Below are 21882 nucleotides of genomic sequence, written 5' to 3'. Positions count from 1 at the left end.
CTGAGCTAACATTCATGCCAATATTCCTCTATTTTGTATATGGGACGCCACCACAGCATGGCTTGATGAGTGGTGTGTATGTCCATGCCTGGGATCCGAACCTGTGAACCCTGGGGCTGCTGAAGCAGAGCACGCAAACTTAACCACTATGCCACCGGACTGGCCCCTGAATTTGACTACTTTAGATACCTCATGTAAGTGGAATCATACAGTATATGTCCTTTTGTGATTGGCTTATTTCACTTAGCATAATGTCCTCAAGGTTCATCTATAATGTAGCATGTGACAGGATCTCCTTTTTTAAGGCTGAATAATGTTCCACTGTATGCACATACCACATTTTGTTTATCTGTTCATCTGTCAATAGACATTGGGCTGCTTCCACCTCTTGGCTATTGTGAATAATGCTGCTATGAATATGGGTGTGCAGATATATCTTCGAGACTCTGATTTCAATTCTTTTGGATATATACCCAAAAGTGGGATTGATGGATCACGTGGTAGTCCTACTTTTAATTTTTTGAGGACCACCGTACTGTTTTCCATAGCAGTTGCACAATTCTATAATCCCATCAACAGCATACAAGGGTTAATTTTTTTCTTTTAACTATCAATTTTAAGTAAAGAGTTGATGTATTCAACTCTAATGGTGGTAAATACGTTTTTTCCTTTCTTTTTTCAAATACTGTGCATGAATGGATTTTAACTTATTCAATAGTTTACAATTGTGATGTGATATAATAAGAAATATACATTTAGTCTTTGTCCATGTTTATAATTGTGACATTGTGATATAATAAGAAATATATATTTGGTTTTTGTGCGTGGTTCCTTGACCAGCTCTGGAGTGATAAAGGTGAAAGGAGCATCTTTTGTTATTCATAACAACCCCTTTCAACCACACCAGAGTTTATGTTAATGAGGTGACTTTTGGGAAGCCACTAAGGATGGGGGCGCTGGTTGTCAGGGGAACCAACCACGTGATTAGAGAGTTGGAACTTTCAGTCTCAACACTGCCCTACCCCCACCCCACCCCACTACCCTCTGGGGAGGGGGATGGGCTGGAGATTGAGTTTTATCACCAATGACCAATGACTTAATCCATTATGCCTGGTAATGAAGCCGCCATAAAAATCCTAACTGAAGGGGGGTCAGAGAGCTTCCAGGTTGCTGAACACATGGAATGCTGGGAGGTTGGCATGCCCAGAGAGGACCCCTGACCCCATACTTTGCCCTATGCATCTCCTCCATCGGGCTGTTCTTTAGTTGTATCCTTTTATAAGAAGCCTGTAATCCAGTAGGTAAACTGTTTTCCTGAGTTCTGTGAGCCATTTTAGCAAATTATTGAGCCTGAGAAGGGGGTCATGGGGACCTCCAGTTTATAGCCAGTTGGTCAGAAAGACCAGAGGCCCGGACTTGCAATTGTGGGACTGAGCCCTTAACCTACGGGATCTGCACTAACTCCAGGCAGTTGGTGTCAGAATTGCATGCTGTGGAAAGCCCACACATTTGGTGTCAGAAGCGTTTTGTGGGTGTTGTGAGCAGTAGAGTACAGGAAACAAGGGAGTGTTTCCTTTTTGACAATAATTGCAGTCATTCTTTCTGAATGTTCAAATTTAATGTGGCCAGTGGTAGCTCCCTTCAAACTAGCTTCTTTGACCTTTGAAACACTCCTCTTAGTCTTCCCTGCTTTCTGGAACAAACTGCCCCAGTCTCACTTAGATTTCAGGATCAGCCATTCCTCCAAGGAGCCCAGGTTCCTTTTAGTAGGGAATGGTATTAGAGATCAAGATCTGGGCGCTTTGTGTGCTCAGTGCTCCTGGGGGCCGTTGCTTCTGGGTCCTTTCAATGGACATAGGTAGGACATTTTTTTTTTTGGATCATGAGTTCATATTGATATTTCCAATTCAAATTTAACATGAGAGATTTTTCTTAATTTCTTTGATTTCGTTCTTGTATCTCTTTCCTATTATTCTTTTTTGTGGTGTATTTCTTCCCTTTCTTACACAAATGGAAGCATACTATATGCACTGTTCTGCACCTTGCCATTTTCATTTTCTCTCTCCTGAAGATCACTCCAAATCTGTCCATGAAGATATTCCTCATTCTTTTTTATGGCTCAACATTCCTTTAAAAAATTTTTTTTTTATTACAGAGATTTTAAACATATACAAGATCAGAGAGGACAATGAACCCTCCTGTACCCATCACTGAGCCTCAACACTTGCCAGTGCATGGCCAATCCATAACAGGATGTCGTGAGGGTGGGGTATGGGCTGTTGGGGAGCTTTCAGTCCAGTGACCATGGGGGCAGGGACCACCTCTCCTTCCATCCCTCCATCTCTTATCTCATGCCAGGCACTTGGGGCACAGCGTTGTTGACCATTTTGTCTCCACTCAAAAGGAGAACTGGGAGGTGAGTGGTCCCAGCCCAGCAGCGCATAGACAGAGGTTTCAAGGCAGTGGTATTATGAGAAGGGCAAGAGAGTGTGGGAGCACTGGGAAAGGAGCAATTAGCACCCAGGGGAGTCAGGAAGGCATTATGAAAATCTGAGCTGCATCTTGAAGGTGTCACATTTGCCAAGGTTGGGGGTGGTAAAGGGCAACAGTGAAAATGATGGGAGCAGCTAGAGTAGGGTGTGTGAGCGGGGCAGCAGCAGGAGGGGTGTTGAGAATGCTGGTGGCCTTGCATACTGAGCTGAAGTCTAAACTCTCTCTGTGGACAGTGGGAGATCATGTGATGTGCAAGAGCTGGGGTGTAGGAAGATGCTGCCCGGATTGAGCTTGGATGGGAGTGGGAAACTGAGACAACATGCAGATGAGGCCAGAGCAATCTGCCACAAGAAGGATGAGGACCCAAACTGAGCAGTTATAATGCCCATGGAGGAGGGGATTCTGAAGTGACCCGTCAGATGTGGGGACAGCACAGGATTCCCTGTGGGCCCTGGATGGACCATGATGTCATCACCCATGATTAGAACTATAGGAGGAGGGTAGGGGATGTGCGATGGGAGTAGAGTTCAGTTTGGACAGACTGAGTTCTCTTTGTGAACAGGGACAAACCAGTCAGAACGGACCGTGGGGGGCCGGCCCCGTGGCTTAGCGGTTAAGTGTGCGTGCTCCGCTACTGGCGGCCCGGGTGCGGGTCCCGGGCGCCCACCGACGCACCGCTTGTCTGGCCATGCTGAGGCCACGTCCCACATACAGCAACTAGAAGGATGTGCAACTATGACATACAACTATCTACTGGGGCTTTGGGGAGAAGGGGGGAAAAAAAAAAAAGAAAGGATCGTGGGTCCTGGTGCCTGGGACATCTAGTCTCCACAGAAAAACCTGGTAATTCGCCCCTGAGGCACCCTCAGCAGGACTAAGGTGGGCAGGCACTAATCCTGTTTTACAGAAGAGTAAACTAAAGTTTGGAGGGATTCAAGACCTTGACCCAACTCACAGGCTTCTAAGTGGAACAGCACTGCTGCTGCGGCTGCCCAAGTCACAGGGGGAGTGGTCATTACTGCTCCACCTGGACAGCTCATGGCAGGGCTAGGGGGCCCACAGGACAGCAAAGGGCCATGACCTTAGCCAATTTTACCAGTTCCAGAGTTTGCTTCTCTCCTCGGTCTAAATCAAGAAGGAATTGGACTGGCCAACATTACAGTACTTTACAGTTTATAAAGCTTTTGCATAAATATTTTCATTGATTCCTCACAACCAACTTAAGAAGCTTTATTACTGTGATTTGACAGAGAAGGCTTACAGAGGTAAGGGCCCAAGACACACACAACTAAAACACAACTTGTTTTAAACTGGGATCCAGAGCAGAGATGCCGAGTCTATGTTTGCTAGTGTTCCCCACTGTCCCACACTGCCTTCTACACAACCTCCACAGTGCCCTCGTGCTAAGGAGACAGGCCCCTATTGGAGGATGCAGGGCAGGAAGCCCCTTCAGAGACCCTCTTGGGACTAAGGGGGCAGCAGCTCCTCTCTCCAGGGTTGCAAAGTCCCATCAAAGGAGGGAAGGGTGAGACTCAACCTCCAGTAGCGCCCGAGTCTGTGTGTTGGGGGGAGGGGACAAGTGTGACTTGATTTTTATTTTAGGGATGGCAGGGGCATGTTCATCATACTCCTCTGGTCATGCAACAGTATTTTTTAGGACCACCTTCCTAAACCTCCCCCCACCCCAAGAAAACAACACAGCTCTTCACAGCCTGGCTTCCTTCTCCGACACGCAGCCTTCCGCTGGAGTGGAGCTGCCAGAGAGCAGGAAAGACAAATGGGTTCCCTGCGGACTCGAGGGCTGGCAGCGGTGGCTGGGAAATCTGTTCTGGCCCCAAGAGGAGCCCAGCGGCCATGAGTGCTGCCCAGGGGCTGCTGTGGGGCAGAGATAACAGGCACAGGAAGGGTGGGGTGGCAGGATCCTCCCAGGAGCCGGGCTTTCCCATCAACAATAAGCTGCTGCCCAGCCAGGGCAGGAGGTGATTCATCTACCCCACCACGTGGAGCCTGCTGGCTGCGCTCGCCAGGCACCGAGGCACCACGGCTGCCTTGGCCCGGTGCCGATGCCTTCCCTCCCTGTGCAGGTTGGGGATCAACCCCAGCCTTTCTGGTAACTGGCTTGACTTCTAAAGCCTAAGTGGGTCCAAGAAGTGGTCCGGGGAGGGCTCAACTGCCCCCAAGGGAGCAGAGGCCTTGGCTCTTGTTAGCACTGGCTGGGTTTCAGGATCAGGGTAGCAGAGAGTGGGAACCTGGAGTCTCACTCACTCTCTGGACACCCGCCTGCCCACGCCAAGAGGCATACACTGGGAATGACCATGGCAACTTGTTGGCCACCCCCTCTGACTAGTGCCACATGCTTCGGTCACCCCATTATCAACCCTGAGGTAATAATCCAAACCAAGAGGATGGACAGGGCACTTCAGCTTCACATTTGCCTGAAAACAGACTGTAGGAGAGGCCAGTGCATCCGAGATGCCAAGATGTAAGAATACGGCACTTTTAATAGGGCAACAGAGCCCAGGTGGTGTGTGGACATGTCCACAGTGCCCCACTCCTCTGTGGCAATGTCCTTCTCCTGGCTGGAATGCCACACAGAGGCTCCTCTCAGGGCGGCATCTGGGGAGCAGGTCGCAGTCCTGAAATACACAAAGTGGCACCTCCCAGCAGGCATCAGTCACTGGGCTGCACCGTCTTGGAGCGGCTCCTCCCCTCCAGGGAAAGGAGAATGTCCAAGCCACCCCAAGCCACTCCCTCAGGTCACTGCTTGGCCTTCTTCACAATGGTGCCCACGGCAGAGATAACAGTGGTCTTGGAGCCACTGGCACTCGTGGTCACTGTGACAACAGCTGGCAGGGTTGCTGTGGTGGTGAGAATGGTAGGCTGGGCTATCGTTGTCACCGGGATGGCCGAGTCCCACTTGCTCTTTCTCTTTTGGGCATCTGGGAATAAGGCAAGAGAGATCAGGACCAAGACAAAACAAAAAGGGACACTCCCTTTTCCAACAGGCCAGCAGTCAGAGCTTAGGGAATAGAAACTGAAGGGGCCCCAGCCACAGAAAGCCAAGGGGCAGCCAGTGAACCAGGGACCCCACCCTGGGCTCCAAAGCTGGCTCCCAAACCCTGGGCTGAGAAAAAAGCATGGCCAAGCCAGGCTCAGGCGCAGATGCCCATGGTGTCTGTTCCCCAAAACAAGGCAGGGAAACCCTCCTCCATCTGTGGTGTGGCCAGAAGCAGACAAGCTGCCTTCTACCTGCAACAGCTGTGCTGGCTGTGGTGGTGGTGGTGGCCGTGGCATTGGTCGTGGTGCCTTTCTTGGTGCCCGTCACAAACTCAATCTGGAGGGGGAGAGGGAAGAGAGTAAGACCCGTGCAAACTGTTTATCCACATCCTTTGGCCAGCCGTCTGCTCCCAGGGGACAGGAGTTTGGCACCATACAAAGGAGGCATTGAGAATCAGCTCTGCTGTGACTGCCTGGGGGAGGGAGAGGTGTCGGAGAGGCGCCTGAAGGGGATTTTTACTATTCTGAAGAGAATTTCCCAAATAGAATTCCCCCCCACATCACCAGGTTTCTGCACACGCCCGGGCACCCCCTGCCCGCCGCCCCACCTCACATGCCCAGGCCCTCCTCCTCCTCACACCCCGGACAAGGCGGTGCCCGCCCGCACAGGGGAAGGACAGCTCCGGTCCCCAGGCGCTGCAGACACGTCCCCGCAATAAGCCTGGGGTTTGGAAGGGGGAGGGAAAGAGAGAGAAAGGAAATTCAATCAAGGGTTAAGTATGAGAAACCCTTATCACCCCCTAAGACCAGCTCTCAGAGGGCTGCCAAGCCCCCCAGCCCCTCTGCCTAGGGGGTGAGGGGGTGCCCTGGAGGCCACAGCTGCTGCAGGAGGGTCAGGCCAAACCAAAAGTGGGAGGAGCTGGTGTCCTGAGGCCCAGCTTTCTCTCTCGGAGACTCTGGTCATAAAGGGCACAGTATCCAGAAGACATTTGGTCTCACAGCTAAATTTCTGTTCCCTGAAGAACCCAGACCACACTGCCTGGGAAGAAGTAGTGCTCAGGGTCCTAAAATCAGGGGTCACCTGGCCATCAGACACAGGACCTACAGAGAAGCACTGAGGTAGGCCGCCAAGGTCAGCTCTGGAGGCCAAGAAAGGCGCAGACCAAAGTGCTCTCAGAAGGAAATACTTGCTCCATCCAGGCCAGGAGGACGCCAATGACCCCAAAGAGAGAAAGCCATCAGGGTTCTGCAGCTGTAAGGGGAGCGGAGGAAGTGTATAATGCAGCAACTGTAAGTCCCCAAAAAACCAAACGGAAGCAACCAGAAAGCATCTCCAAGCTGAGTTACAGAAGCTGGAACTTGCAGGCCAGCAAGGCCTGTTCAGTCCACAAGGCACATCTATGGCTGTTCAGAGCATCATCAGGCAATGAACCCAGGGGGTCGCAGGAGGGGATGGGCAGGTGGGGCAGAGCAGCCTGGAAGCCCTCTGGGCTTAGCCAGCAGGACCCACGCACACCAAACACCTGCCCTTTTCATCCAGGACATTTGCCCATCACTTACTTTGGTTCGCTCCTTTTTGGCCTTTTCCAATTTGTCCATTTCAATCTTCTGGGCTTTGGCTATCAAGACAAGAGAAGCTCTTACAAAAGCAGCCCTGAACAGCTCGCACATGAGGAGACACTTTAGGCCGAGGGACCCTAGTCCAGCACTCACCGCCTCCCCTGAGTTCTTGTTCAACGTACTATAGTAGACCACGGGCCTGGATGGGCTCAGTGTCCTGAAATGGGCAAAATGAAGTGCCAGCCCTGGGCCAGCGTAAAGCAGGGGCTTCAACCTCAAAGGTCCAGGGGCGGGGGCTGCGCATCCCCTATGTGGAGGGGCCAGCTGCTCCTGAGCTCCAGCTGACAGCTGCCACGTGGGAATGCAGGCCCAGTGTGGAACACCTTTCCACTGACCAAAAGAAGCTAGAATTATGGATTTTTAGGTAAAATGTTAGCAACTAATTCAAATTAAAGCAAGACAAAACTTGTATGGGCTAAACAAAACACCTACAGGCCAGATATGGTCCATGGACTGCTGGTTTGAGACCTGTCATTTGAGGGCTTGGACCCTTTGAAATTCATCTCAGTTCTCCCTAATGGGCCTCTTGAGAAAATGCTGCACTCCTGTTGGCCTCAGAAAATGATGTCCCCCTGCCGGGGACACTCTTGTCTATCCCTGCTTGGCTAGCCTCTACGCACCTTCAAACCTCAGCTCATACATGGTTTCCTCAGCAAGGCTGTCCCATCCCCTCGCCTGGTTAGGGGGTCCTGCTTGCACCCCCATCATCACAACACTAATCATTGCTGGAATTACTCCTTCAGTCCTCTGTATTCTTCGTTGGATCATAAGCCTCATAAGTCAGAGATGGGGTTTGTCTCATTCAAGACTGTATACCCAGCTCCTCAGACATGGCCTGACATAGAGGAGACTCTGAAGTATGTGTTGCCTGATGACTGACTGGATGGACAGACAGATGGATAGATGGATGGATGGGTGGGTAGGTGGGTGGATGGATGGCTACCTACCTAATGCCTCATAGTAGGAGTCCTCGGACCAGCCATGGGGGTCAAACATATCCTGAAAAGGAAAAGGTTAAGGCTACAGTCAGTAATGGCCACAGGATGACAAATGACTTAGAAACCCAAGTCCCTTCGCCATGAGTCTTTCCATAGATCTTCCTGGCCTGGAGTCCCCGCGCTTTCAAGGGCACAGGGGATCAGCTGTTATCCTTGGTCTCCAGCCAAGGCGGTGGCCAATTCCTTCTTAGGAATATGACAGCAGTGATGTGTTTGTCCACGGGCTGTTGTACAGCAGCACGAGTCCCCACTCAGACCCTAACTGATCAGGGGCCCAGGGCCAGGTCTGTTGCTGCAATCTCTTTACTGGACTATTTCAGAGCGACAGGGGCTCAAACAAGAGAGATGGGGACTGCGCTCTTCAGCCACCAGTGTTGCTACACGGATTCTTCTGTGGCTCCAGGCTGAATCTGGTGGAGTGAGCACAGGGCCCTCGGTATCCTCTCTCCCCTCTCAGCCTTTGCGTGTAGGACATACCTTTGGGTAGTTGGTGCCAAGCTCATCAATTGCACAGAACTGGATCAGCTTCTCATAGATGCTGAAAGAAGAATACCACAAGGCACTGAGCAGGCCCTCGTCCCATGGCCCTGAGCTGCACCAGATTTCAAGAGATAAGAACCAGCCAGCTCTTGGGCTCAGACAAAACATTTAAACCCAGCTGAGGGCCGGCCCCGTGGCTTAGCGGTTAAGTGCGCGCGCTCCGCTGCTGGCGGCCTGGGTTCGATCCTGGGCGCGCACCGCCGCACCGCTTCTCTGGCCATGCTGAGGCTGCGTCCCACATACAGCAACTAGAAGGATGTGCAGCTATGACCTACGACTATCTGCTGGGGCTTTGGGGGAAAAAATAAATAAATAAAATTATAAAAAAAAAAAAAAAAAAAAAACCCAGCTGAATTGTTCTAAGCAAGCTTCCTGATGGGAGGGGAAATGTCTACTGGCCTGACATTAAGAGTCAGTTCTCGCCCTCTACCCTCTCAGACTCGAGAGAGACTGTCAGCCAGCGGCCAGGATGACTATGATATCGGGGTGAGGGCTGTGTGTTTTTTGATCTTACTGGGACATCTGACCTTTAGTTTGCATGGCTGGGTTGGGGCTAGTGGTTCAGGCCCACATAAGGGCCAGGGCAGGTCCCTGCTGTCACCACACCAGACTCTCTCCCAGGTGTGTCACTTGCTCAGGCACTGGACAGCGTAAGACCCAGACACAGCTCTGTTCATAAAACCTCTCACCTACACGCAGAATCAATGACTTTTTAAGAGATAGAAGAACCCAAAGTAATCATCTAGGCCAATCCTCTCTGTGTACAGACGAGGAAACGGAGGCCTCGTGAGGTCGTGTGCTTTAGGAGCAGAGCAGGGACAGGAGCCCAGCCCGGCCTCCCCGTTCCAGTCCAGGTCTCTCGGCTTCCACCCTACATACTGGTTTATGTGTTCTGTCTGGATCTTCAACAGTAAACCTCCGGCTGGGTTAAACGGTCTGGGTGACAGCCCCTTTGGGCCCAGGCGGGGTCTTAGCTGGGCCTCTCTCTGCTACCTACATGGGGGCATCCTGGTCCCCAGTCTGACATCAATGACTCAACTGACCCTGCAGATTCACGGGAAACTCACCTGGGGTTCCGAAATTCTTTCTTCCTTTGGATAATATAGTTCATATCCATTCCCTCCTTTATCTTCCGCTCATAAAGCTTCTGGATCTTGTCCTACGGAAGAGAAACAGAAGAGCACTTGTGACACCACCCCATCCCCTCACAATCCCATCTGTGGCCACGTGTGCTGTGTGGACATACGAACACAGGAGATCCACAGAGCCATGCACAGCCCTGCTCCAGCCATACTGTCTTTCTCTACCTAGCCTTCAACCAGCGCTGAGCACAAGTAACATAAATGGAGACCAGTGTGTTTTCGTTTTGCTTTCTCTTGACTCCCTCTGGATGGCTAGTAGAGTGAGTAGTAAAAAGGTCAAGGCAGAGAAGCCACGGAGAAGACAAAGAATGAATCCCCAGCTGGGTAATCAGCTCCTGAATCATCCGAAGAGGAATTTCAGGCATTAGAGTTGATGGGCAGGGGATGAACACTGGTTCTAAATTTTAATATGGGGTTAACTCTGCAGCGGGAGATCTGGGAAGACTATGCCCTTTTGGAGGAAGGCAAGAGTAGAGTTTTTGGATTTGGTCTCACAAACCTCCTAGAGAGTCCTCTGTGGGGAGGCTCACAGATGGTCGGTTTCTGCCACTTTATCAAACACTGTCAGGAGTCAAGAGCTCATCTCTCTTCAAAACTAACCTCCCCTTCCCCCGGCCCCTGCTCTGGCTTTCGATGAGAAACAGGAGAACCACCTGGCAGGGATCCAGACCAGTGCCACAAGGCCCATGGAGACGATGCCCGAAACAGATGGCATCGGCACCGCCCAGTGTGTGAGAAGGCCCCAGAAACCCAAGTCTCAGAGCAGAGCCACTTCTGAGGAAGAGCAGTCCTACCCAGAAAGCTGGTGCCGGCCCAGGTCAAGGTCTCTTTGCAGCCTCCCCCACTAGATAAATATACAGACTCTCCAGAAGGAAAACATTGGGGCACTCTTCACCTGCAAGAGGAGGTGGGCAGGGCTGGAGGTCCCGTGTGACGCCCTTTGGGAACATCAGGAGAGGTGATACACTCCCTCTGTCAGAAGGCCGAATCCTTCTGCTGAGACTGGCCAGAGGAAGCACTGAATTGCACAGAGAGGTTTGTAATACACTTACCAGGGAGGAGAGAAGCCAAGAGAGACAAACCTCAACGTTATCTCTTCAAGGGCAACAGAGGGAGGCCTTATACAAAAGGCTCGGCCAGGGCCAGCCCCGTGGCGTAGTGGTTAAGTGCACATGTTCCGCTGCTGGTGGCCCAGGTTCAGATCCTGGGCGTGCACTGATGCACCGCTTGTCAGGCCATGCTGTGGTGAGGTCCCATATAAAGTGGAGGAAGATGGGCACAGATGTTAGCCCAGGGCCAGTCTTCCTCAGCAAAAAAAGAGGAGGATGGCCTGGATGTTAGCTCAAGGCTGATCTTCCTCACAAAAAAAAAAAAAAAAAAAAAACAAAAAAACCACCCCCAAAAAACAAACAAAAAAAACCAAAAGGCTCAGCCAAACAAGGCAGACCTATACCTTACAGATGACTTCTGTGTCTCCTGGGCCATCAGATGGGTTCTCCCATCTCAGGTGAACTAAAATCTTTGCTCAGTCATGATTTCTACCTCTAAGAGGATCTAAAAAGGAGAAATCTGAACTTGAAGGCTGAGCCAGCTGGCTGTCTCTACCTGGCAGATTACAGGACTGTCCTTACAGGCTGTGGCCTGTTGCCTGGCATGGAGCTGACGCTACGCTGGGGGGGTGGCAGGAGTGGAGGGGTGGCTAGGTGGGTAGACGACTCAGCAAAGGGAGGAGACTTCCAGGAAAGGAGGAGAATCTGCGCTGTGCCCTGGTCCTGACTCTGGCCCCCACCCAGCCTGCTGCATTCCATAGCCCCAGGTCCCATTAGTCATCCATCCGTTAGGGTGGTGCCATGGGCTTGCAGTGTAGCCAGAGGCACCAGCAGAAGCTACAGGATCAAAGGTAGAGCAGGTGGACCAGGTGCCACTAATGGGCAGCCTTGGGTGTCTGCCCCATTGTTCATCACAAGGTCCTACTCACAGGGGAACCCGCAGAGTGTCCAGACAAGGAGAAACAATCACAGAGGCTGAAAAGGAGGTGCAAACCCCAGCTGCTCCCAAGGGAGTAACTGCACTATATGCTCCATCTCCTTGAGACTTCAAAATCTCAGGTCAGGTCTGTATGAGATTTTGTCAGGCAAGAAGCTGGTGAACTGGCATTTTAGGAACAGGAGGATAGGCATTTTATGCATATAAATGCCTATGTTTTTACATTTCTATAATTTATTTTACATTCTGATGGTCCCTCAGTTTCTTTCTTTCTTTCTTTTTTTTGTGAGGAAGGTCAGCCCTGAGCTAACACCCATGCCAATCCTCCTCTTTTTGCTGAGGAAGACCGGCTCTGAGCTAACATCTATTGCCAATCCTCCTCCTTTTTTTTTCCCCCACAAAGCCCCAGTAGATAGCTGTACGTCATAGTTGCACATCCCTCTAGTTGCTGTTATGTGGGACGCGGCCTCCGCATGGCCAGAGAAGCGGTGCATAGGTGCGTACCCGGAATCCAAACCCGGGCCGCCCGTAGCGGAGCGCGCACACTTAACTGCTAAGCCATGGGGCCGGCCCCGGTCCCTCAGTTTCTTAGCAAAGTTCCTTCTCAGATGTTCCAATTGGCTCAGCTGGGTTGCACAGAAAAGGTATGTTATTTTCTCTGCCTAGGCTTAGGGCCTCACTGAGGGCAAGTGAGGGGGTCCCAGCTAGAGCAGCACCAGCTGGTATGGCAGAGGGTGGCAGAGGGCACAGGGCGAACTCCTGAGAGTGGGCTAAGGGAGGTAACCAGGACTGCAGGCTCCTTCCCAGCTGGGCTGTTTCTTTTACAGAAGCCTCTTAAAGTCAGACCAAACCAGACACCTGACCCACGCTGCCTCATGCACATGGGCCTTAGCAGCCAAGCTCTGTGCTTACTTGTAGGTGATTTGAACATCGGCCAGGGGGTTCAGGCGGGATCTTGATTTCATCAGGTGACATGTTCCGGACTCTTTCAGAAAAGGAGGCTGTTGAGAGAACAGAGAGAAAAATTCCATGTGTGTGGGGGTGTCACAATAGGGGACAGACAAGGACAATAATTAAAAAAAAAAAGCACATATAATGTTTTCAGGGAAGGAGGGATAAATGCTATGAAACAGTAAAACAGGGTGTTCAGAGCAGCCTCTCTGAGAGGGTATCATCTGAGTTGAGATCAAATGACCAGAAGGAGCCAGCATGTGCCAACTCAGGGGAAGAGAAGTTCAGGCAGAGGGTACAAGTATAAAGAACATGTGCTACCACGTCACAGCAGTTAACTTTTTTTTTTTGGTGAGGAAGATTGGCCCTGAGCTAGCATCTGTGCCCATCTTCCTCTATTTTTGTACATGGGACGCCGTCACAGCATGGCTTGATGAGCGGTACGTAGGTCCGCGCCCCGGATCTGAGCTTGTGAACCCCAGACCGCCGAAGCGGAGTGCGCAAACTTAACAACTATGCCACTGGGCCGGCCCCCGACAGCAGTTAACTTTTAAAGAAAGGGGATTCCCAGGGGTGTGCTGGAAAATGTTTAACAATCAGCTGGCAGTGGGAGGTGGGGAGGAGAAGAGCCATGACTGCAGCATCTGCCAGTTTTGGTGGTGTAAATTCCTGCCATGGCCAATTTCAAGCTACCAATGTGAAGTCACTGAACCCAGGACTGGGAAGAGATGTGCACCATTGGCTCACAATGTGAGCCAGCTCCAGCCCTCCACTGGCTGTGTCCCTAAAACACCATCCCAGGATTCTGGAAATTCAGAGTTGCTTGGTGCCATCTTTCTCACTTCAGGCTATTCTATCCAAGCGAGAGGAGAAACCAGGTTCGGGGTTCTCTAGGCTTTGAGACTCAAAGCATTCAAAACCGCCTTGTGCATGCTGTAAATGACATTTAAAATATTACCTGTTGGTTATTAGCTTAGAGCCTTTATAAAATAAACCAATCAACCCTCCTCGGGAACAAAAGCTCTGATTCCGATGTGAAGAACCACAAATCCCTCAGAGATCTGCCTACCCGAGTTTCTCTCTCTTTCTCCACTCCCTTCCCTTCAGCCTCTGGCCACCCTGGCCACTGCTGAGTCGTGCTCTGGATCACTTAGACAATGCACTGTTTGTTGTAAGGTTCTGTCTGTACTCTTTAAAACATTCTCTCATGAAAAGGACCATACAATGAGCAAACAGTAGGCGGAGCGGGGTGGGGCAGGATGAAGGGAAGAATGAAGAAACCAGCACCAATAACACCCAGCAAGTACTCGCTGGGTGCCCACTATGTGCCAGGCCCCAGGCGAGACTATTGCTTAGCTCAGAGTGGCTGCCCTGCCTAGGGATGGCCTAGCACCGCCCCCCGCTTCTCCTCTCCCAAGGCTGGGTTAATATTTTCTTAGCAGATAAGGTGCTTTGATCTCCGCTGAGAGCTTCACTGTTACTGTAAAGAACTCAGTGCTGAGCAGGGCTGACGATACGGCTCCCCGGGCTTCACCAGTCTCAGCTGCTGCCATACAAGCCCGCCCCCACACACTGCAAACACTGAGGCTGGGGCCCAAGCCCACAGCAGAGTCTTAGAACACGGCCACATATGCCAGTTCTCACTGTTGTCAGTGAATTCTCACTGGACATGCCCCAAGAACAGAGCACTAGACCTGCCATTTTGGGTGATGGCAAGAGGACAGAGACTGGGTGATATACCCTGCTGTGGACCTGAGACCCCACTGCAGCCCAGGGGCAGTTTCCACCAGGGGCTATGTGCTTCTCTTTTTCTAGAACCTTCTGTCTCCTGACTCCTGAAGCAAGGGTGACACCCAGATCTGGCTGGAGTTCAAGTCATGGCCTGACTTCCTCCTTGCTCCCAGCTCTGGGAGGGGCAAGGGTTCTAAGCCCAAGGCTCCTGTAGGCTGCAGAGGCCAGCGGAGAGCAGCGGAATTAGCTGGGGTTGAGATGGTCCTCGTATTTCAGGAGCATCAGCAACAAAAGCAAAGAGGGCCTGGGCAGGCTTCGTGTACACAGCAAAGAGGGTTAAGCTCTTCCCTGGGGTGGAGTGTATGTGTGCACGTGACAGAGAGACAAAGAATGCCCTTTGGCATTTGCCAGGAAAGCCTTTTGGAAAAACAGGGTGTGACACTGTTGCCATAGCAACCCAACCACACTGGGGCTCAAATGGTATATAGTAGGACGGGGAAGGGAGAGCTCCTCCTGAGCTCCCGGGTTAGGAACAAGAGAATTCCTAGGAAGCAACTGGTAAATGAAAGGATACATTCAGGAAACTAGAGAAAAGTTTGTCTCATAGATTTCAGAAGCAATCTTTCAGCGATTCTCTCTTTCCTAAGTCCCAGAACAAATTTAAAGTAGAAGACATCAGACCCACATACATGGCTATTTGAGCAGCTGCAGAGCCTCAAAGCATTTTCCCAGGAAATACATTGAGAAATGTGTCCAGGCACTTGGGGGCAGCCCGTGTCTGTGACTGCTCCCGGGTCTGCTGCAGATGTTCTAGGAGGGCAGCCACACTCAGGATCTGAGAAGCCTGCTGTCGGGTGACTCACCCCTTGTGAACACCCAAGTCAGAAAACCGATGGTATCCATAGCTGCCAGGTACGAATGGGAGCTGGAGCAGCTAGTCAGCTGGGCTTTGTAATGGCGGGGAATGAAGGAATGCCTGGGGGTACTGTGGGGCTGTAAGTAAGGAGGCAGTGGAGTGTCTCTAGCTCACTAGAGACATGAGGAACCCAACTGGATTACTACGCACAGCCATGGGTTCAGGCACGTCTGTGGGGCACCTGGAGGGGACGGACAGGGCGTGCACGCTCAGCTCTGTCAAGCAGCTACAGTGCTGGAGAGAGCTCTGAGTCAGCTTCTCTGCTCTCATTGGCTCCATTAAGCCTGAGGCTGTCCACATGTATGAAAATGCCTCCCCCACCAGGGGAGCAACCTGAGAGTGCCCAACCAGAGGTATTAATAAAAGGAGCTGAGTTTAGGCAGAGGGGCTAACAACCACAGCCCTGTGAGTGGAAGCCACTCCATACAGCTAAACTATTACCTCCTCAGTGAGAAATGGTAAGAGTAACGAAGACCGTGGCTTAAAGATCTATCTGTGCCCTCCGTGGGGGAATGGATAAAGAAATTGTAGTGTAACCCTAGAATGAAATAATACTTAGCAATAAAAAGAAGAAACTATGGATATGCTCAACAACATGGATGGATCTCAAAAACATCATCGTAGATGAAAGAAGCCAAATAACAATAAAAAAGGACTATGATTCCATTTGATTCAGTGGCTCTCAACTGGGGGCAATTCTGTCCCCTCCAGGAGACACTGGCAACATCTAGAAACATTTTTCATTGTCACATCTGGCAGGGGGTGGGGTGGACACTACTGGCGTCCAGTGGGCAGAGACTGAGGATGCTGCTAAATCACTGTACAATGCACAGGCCAGGCCCCCACAACAAAGAATTATCCAGCCCAAAATGCCAACAGGGTCGAGGTTGAGAAATCCTGATTTATATGAAATTCTAAAAAAGGAAAAACTATAGTGAAGAAGACAGATCACTGCTTGCCTGAGGCTGAGGGAGGAAACTGCAAGGGGAGGGGTACAAGGGAACATTTTGGAGTGATGGAAATGTTATATATCATGACTGTGGTGGGAGCGAACCCAACTAGATATACCTGTCAAAACTCATCAAATGGCATACTTAAAATTGGTGAATCTTGGGGCCAGCCCAGTGGCATAGTGGTTAAGTTTATGTGCTCTGCTTCGGCGGCTTGGGCACAGACCTACACACCGCTCATCAAGCCGTGCTGTGGTGGCCTCCCACATACAAAACAGAGGAAGGTGGACACAGATGTTAGCTCAGGGACCATCTTCCTCAAGCAAAAAGAGGAAGACTGGCAACAGATGTTAGCTCAGGGCCAGTCTTCCTCAAAAAAATAAATTAATTAATTAATTAAAAAAAAACTGGTGAATCTCATTCTATCTAAGTTATACCTCAATAAAGCTATTTTCAAAAAGTGGTGAAGACAGAAAAAGTGAAAACTGGTTGCAGAAGAAGTCAGGGCTGCAATGGCTGATGCCCACACAGATGCCCCGCTTGCTGAGCACTGCTAGCAAGAGTGGAGGGCACTGCTATATGGGGCTCCTGGGCAGGCTGCCCTCTGACCACTCGACCCCAACCCCACCCCCAGTTTCTTGGTAATGGACAGCAGGGATGGAAGGGGCGGGGAGGGGAGAGGAGGCAGAAGCTCCAGTCCACGCCTGGCCCATGGATCACCCACTCTGGGGAGGCCACAGGCTTCCTGGCAAGAGCATGCTCTCCTTCCTCCCCCCATAAAGCCAATAGGCGTGCTCCTACAGCACCATTTTCTAAAGAGCAAATGCTAAGGTTTTAGGAAAACTCTTATTTTTATAAGATTTGACAGATGCACACTCCATTCATCAGAAAACTCAGGGATAAAGGCAGAATCCAGCCCAGAGAAGTCTGGGCTGCTGAGTGGTCACGTTCCTACCCAATCCCTCCTCAGACGACAAGTATAACGAAGAGTTTTCAGTTCTTTTAGTTAGGAAAACCAGAATGGGTCCCCACCTCCCATCCCCAGTGAAAGGATCCTATCCACAAAAAGGAAGGATTGGAGGGGCTGCAGGAAGCTGTGTTTCCAGGCTGAGTCCTGGGCTCCCCAGGGTCGGAGTAACTGAGCTGCAGAGGCTCCATTTGGAAGCACAGGAGCCGGCTCTGCGGGCCGCCTGCAAAGCAGGAACCCAGCTTGGTGAAGATTAATGGGGCAGGCCGGGAGAGATGGTCACAGTTGCCACAGAGAGGGAGGGTCAGCCCATGTGAGGTTTTGCCAGGCTTTGGGAGAGCTGTTACAAAGTCCATGGCCAAACTGAAGGAGTTGAGGGACTTTCTAAAGGACTAAGAGGCTGGGTAACACAGGACTGGGATGACAGGTGTGCCATTTTACAGAAACGTAACTGCCCTGCCACAAAGTCACAAAAGGTCCCAGACTCCAGGGCTGTGAGGCATGTTTCCTCCTGGGGACAGAGCACAGTGCCAGCAGAGGCCACGTGTTTGCTCCTTGAGTACATGAATATGCCAGCAGAGAGGGGAGGAGGGGGTCTAAGGACACAGGATGGGCCCAGGGCACCAGAGGAACAAGGTCCCAGCTGAAGGGGGCCCTGAAACCCTCTTGACAACACTGGCAACTGACCAGAGCCCAGTGAAATGCACCATGAATATGCTTTTCAAAGAATAATTGTTCCCTGGGTGTCTTACCCAGACATCTTAGGAAATGCCAAAGGCCCTGAAAGAGCATGAAGACAAGGCTCCCCGCAGAGCAGCTGCCTTGGCTGAAGCAGGCAGAAGCCCCACACAGCCTGCATGGCCAGAAGCCAGTGTGCTCTAGGCAAGGCTCAGAAATATGCCCCCCGGGGTACTCACCGACCAATTCCTGAGGGTCTCGCTTTTCTACTTCTGGGTTATCCTGCAAAAGAGAAACAGAAATACCAGGAGGTGAGCCCGGGGCTCCTGACCATAGTTACTCTCTTCACTGAGACCACTCACGATTTTTAAGGAAGAGAAAAGGTGAAAGCACCACATGGAACTCTATAGCGAGCCGCTGCTCTGGGGGCCCTCTGGGACCCCTGAACCTCTAATCCCCCTTCTTCCTTCATCAGAGCAGCCGGGATGCTCCAGACGCCCACTTCGGTCTCTCCTCCACAGCCTCCAGCAGGGACCAACACCCACCAATGCTGAGGAGGGCAAACGTCAGCCATCCGTCACCCGGACCCTGTCCGCTGCTCTCCCCTGGGGCCTGGCCAGCCACCTCAGAACACTGCCGCCCCTGCCTGGGACTGAGGAAGCAAGAGGTGGCTGCTTTATAACGTGAGAACCCCAAGACCAAAAAACAAAAGGCTACCTGCTCCCAAGAGATTTTTCTTACTTTTAGGTTAAGCAAAAAAGGGAGACTTGATCATAAGGGGGTAGCTCATGAACCCTGGAGCAGGCACATAGCAGGCCTTTAATAAGTGACTGAACCAGGTCCCTGAAAGGCTCTAGCACGGAGGCAGCTTCTCTCTCTGGCTCTCCTTGGCTCACCTCTCAGCTCTCTTTACATTGGCTTATACTCTCTCCAAAGAAAAGCCTTCTTTGATCCTTAATGCAAACTACTGCCCCATGACACCCACTTCCACACATCCTTCAGTTCTAGCCGTGTGCAGAAACCTAAGAGAGCAAAGGTTTCTTATCAGACATTTTTCTGGACTTGCTCTGTATTTCACTGTTCAAAGTAGATGCTTCACCTAAACCAAATCAACATGGAGAAGGCTACAGTCCCAGCCCCCGTCACAAGCCACGGCACAGCGGGGAGGAAGGCCTCCATTGCCCCAAATGTACAATGGCAAGAACATACTTGTTTTCCACATCTCTGGGGAAACCCAGCCCCTCATAGTTAGATCAGGGGTCTTAAGTGCCACAACACGTTACTGATCACAGCGCTCACAGGAAGTTGTTGAATCTCACTCCCTTCCCCTTTGCTTGGTGAGGGAGGAGGCAGGACAGTAACAACTCCGGAACAAGACAGCGCATGGAAACAGCTGTAGAGCTCTGTGCACGCCACTTACATGAAGACATGTTACACCAAGATAACATCTCAGAAAGGAAAGCACCAGAAGGCCACCAAACTCTCTCCCATGCTATGGCTCCATGCTAAGACCAGAGTAGTAGTTCTTAGCCCCCTTCCCCAAAAAGTCCCTCCTGATTCTGTGACAGGCCAAAACCCCCTCATTTCTTCTGAACACTGCGGCTATTCATTCGACCTGGACAGGCATAATATCCATGCCAGGCTGCTTAGCAACCCGTCTCCTCCAGCCACCCGCCCCCTGCCTATCAGGTGGGCAAAGAGGAGGCGCGGCCTGCACTGGGGTGGAGAAGGAGGCGCGGCTGGAGGATTGCCACACCAAATTCAGGTTGGTCATCAATCAGCTGCTCTACAGAGAGTGCCAGTCTCCAGGGGCCCCACAACAATCCCTTTGTAGCAGTGACTCTGGAGGAACCAACGATAAAGAGTGTGGCAGTAACAAAACGTGGGACTATAAAAGGTCCTTAAATTTCCCTCTAGGGGACAGCTTTCCGGGTGCTAATTGTGGGAAAACATCAGTTGGGTACATCCTACCTCCCCTCCCTGGCCAGTTGGCTGGTCCTGCGGAGACCTGATTCGTTTACTATTCAAAGGCCCCCTGGAGGTTCTTTCCAAAATGCAGAGCCAAGGAAGGAGGCAAGATATCCATGTTGGAATTCTATGTGTCTACTCCAGAGGCACAGGAAGTTAGTCACCAAACATGCAAGGTCTCTTCAAAGGGGAAAATACTTGTTTACCTAGGGGCTTCCAGGGGAGGATAAAAGGCCACGAGCCTCCCTGGAGCTTCTCGCAGCTTTTGTGACCCCGGCAATGGGAGGAGGGGAAAGGGGTAGGGGAGAGGTGGAGATTCCTGCATTTCACAAGGTCCTTGCCAGGCTTAGCTGAGCTTGTTGAGTCATGTTTCTGGAAGAAAAGATATAATGGGGCAAAATCACAAACAGGAAGTTTTCTCTCCTCCTTCTTTTAGTCTATCCTTTTTTGGCTTGGCTCTTCATTCCCCCCAAATTAATCTCTCTCCACATACCAAAAAAAAAAAAAAAAAAAAAGATAAACTTGGTAATTGGTTTCGACTTGCCAACAAGTATAGTCCTCGCTTTTCTATCTTCATACTGTGTGTGCTCGTGCACAGACACACAAGGGCGGGGCGTGCCCAGAGCGCACCCTGAGCCCCATGGAGCCGTGACTCTTACTCAACCTCAAATCCAATATCCCAGAATAAGTCCCACCCCGACTTCCCAGCAGTGGAATCCAGCTCCATGGTCCCTCCAAGCAAAGTGACAACCAATGGAACATGGACCCAACTCTAAGCACCAGAAGATTCTCCTGCCTTAAGAGAATCCTCTAAGCCAAATGTATAGATGAGCTTCCACAGATTGGAGGCCATAAAAGTCTGCACAAAGGTCTCCTGGAAAGACTTTGGAATCTGTGCTTGCTCAGATTCCCCATTTGTGTCACAGGCATCCATGGGACTTCTAAGGCCCTGGAGAATCAAACAAGGGGAATCTGTGCCTCCTGGTGGTGATAACTTGTTATGTTTTAGAATATCATTCTTCTGCCCTCTGACATGAACAAGCTGGGCTGCAAGCTTAGCTAAAGCTCCTGGGTATGTGTTACTGTACCAAGGTGCCTCTGAGGAAGAATACCAATGACCCAAGTTCTTTTGGATCCTAAAGCAGCTTAACCCTACACCCTGCCCTGAGCATGAAAAGGAAGGCTTGATTACAGCCCACAACGAAGGGCCCGGAGCCACAGTATCACACGTTCTTCAAATGCAGTTGGGTCCAGGACTTCAAGCAATGCTAAGAAAGTTCAGCAAGGAAGGAGAGTCAGGAATCTGGCGAGACCACTGAGGACGGGTGTCAAATACCCCAAAGATACTTTTTAGAATGATTTACACTCAACTGTCCATTGAGGCAAGTTTCAGCCAATGAAAGCAGCCTCAGAGGAGAAGAGGACTGGGGGAGGAGGCCTACACTCAAGACGAAGACCCAGAGAGACATCCTCCTACCAGTCATGCCTCAGATACCAGGAATTCAGTACAAAAATTAACCAAACACCCAGGATAGTTATCTTGGAAGCCAGCCATAGTGTCAGAAAAAACATCTGATGAAGTATTTAAAATGATAGAGCTAAGGAGACAGAAGGAAGGTTCATGTTATTAAACTGCCAGTAGTTCAAGAAACCGGTTTTACAAAACCTGCAATAGGGAGAGATCCTTGCTATACCTTAAAAAAGCAGGAAGAGAGCAGTAAGGAATATACAAGTAAAAAGCAACAAGAAACCACTCTTCCTTTTCTTCCCTCAAAGCAGTGTTTTGGAATGCACAGGGGACAGCTGTTTTGACATGTATGAATCCATCCCTTTGGCTTCCAGGTGGATATTCTCAGTTGGTCAAAGTAATGAACTCTGCCTGAAGATCTATTTACCAGACAGTTGTCTGCGTCAGCCAGGAGGCATGGAGCCCACAGCCCAGAGA

General features: G+C 50.9%; 1 protein-coding gene across 2 annotated transcripts in view; it reads right to left on the bottom strand.

The window, feature by feature from the left end:
* Positions 1-3698: 3698 nt before the first annotated feature.
* Positions 3699-21882, bottom strand: part of SAP30BP (SAP30 binding protein) — a 37048-nt gene continuing 18864 nt past the window's right edge. The window contains exons 4-12 of one of the 2 annotated variants that reach the window (XM_087441606.1): positions 18209-18251; positions 12689-12777; positions 9716-9807; positions 8586-8646; positions 8058-8109; positions 7051-7109; positions 6131-6211; positions 5743-5827; positions 3699-5432 (exon numbers count right to left, since the gene is read on the bottom strand). In XM_087441606.1, the coding sequence (XP_087297732.1) occupies positions 5251-5432; positions 5743-5827; positions 6131-6211; positions 7051-7109; positions 8058-8109; positions 8586-8646; positions 9716-9807; positions 12689-12777; positions 18209-18251 (744 nt within the window). In that variant the 3' untranslated portion in view covers positions 3699-5250. The remainder of the gene's footprint in view (positions 5433-5742; positions 5828-6130; positions 6212-7050; positions 7110-8057; positions 8110-8585; positions 8647-9715; positions 9808-12688; positions 12778-18208; positions 18252-21882) is intronic. The other variant, XM_004432763.3, reaches the window with a different exon arrangement.

Source organism: Ceratotherium simum, chromosome 16, assembly GCF_057802395.1.
Source record: "Ceratotherium simum simum isolate JZ-2026a chromosome 16, ASM5780239v1, whole genome shotgun sequence".
Taxonomy (NCBI): domain Eukaryota; kingdom Metazoa; phylum Chordata; class Mammalia; order Perissodactyla; family Rhinocerotidae; genus Ceratotherium; species Ceratotherium simum.
This window is presented reverse-complemented; position numbering and strand designations above follow the sequence as displayed.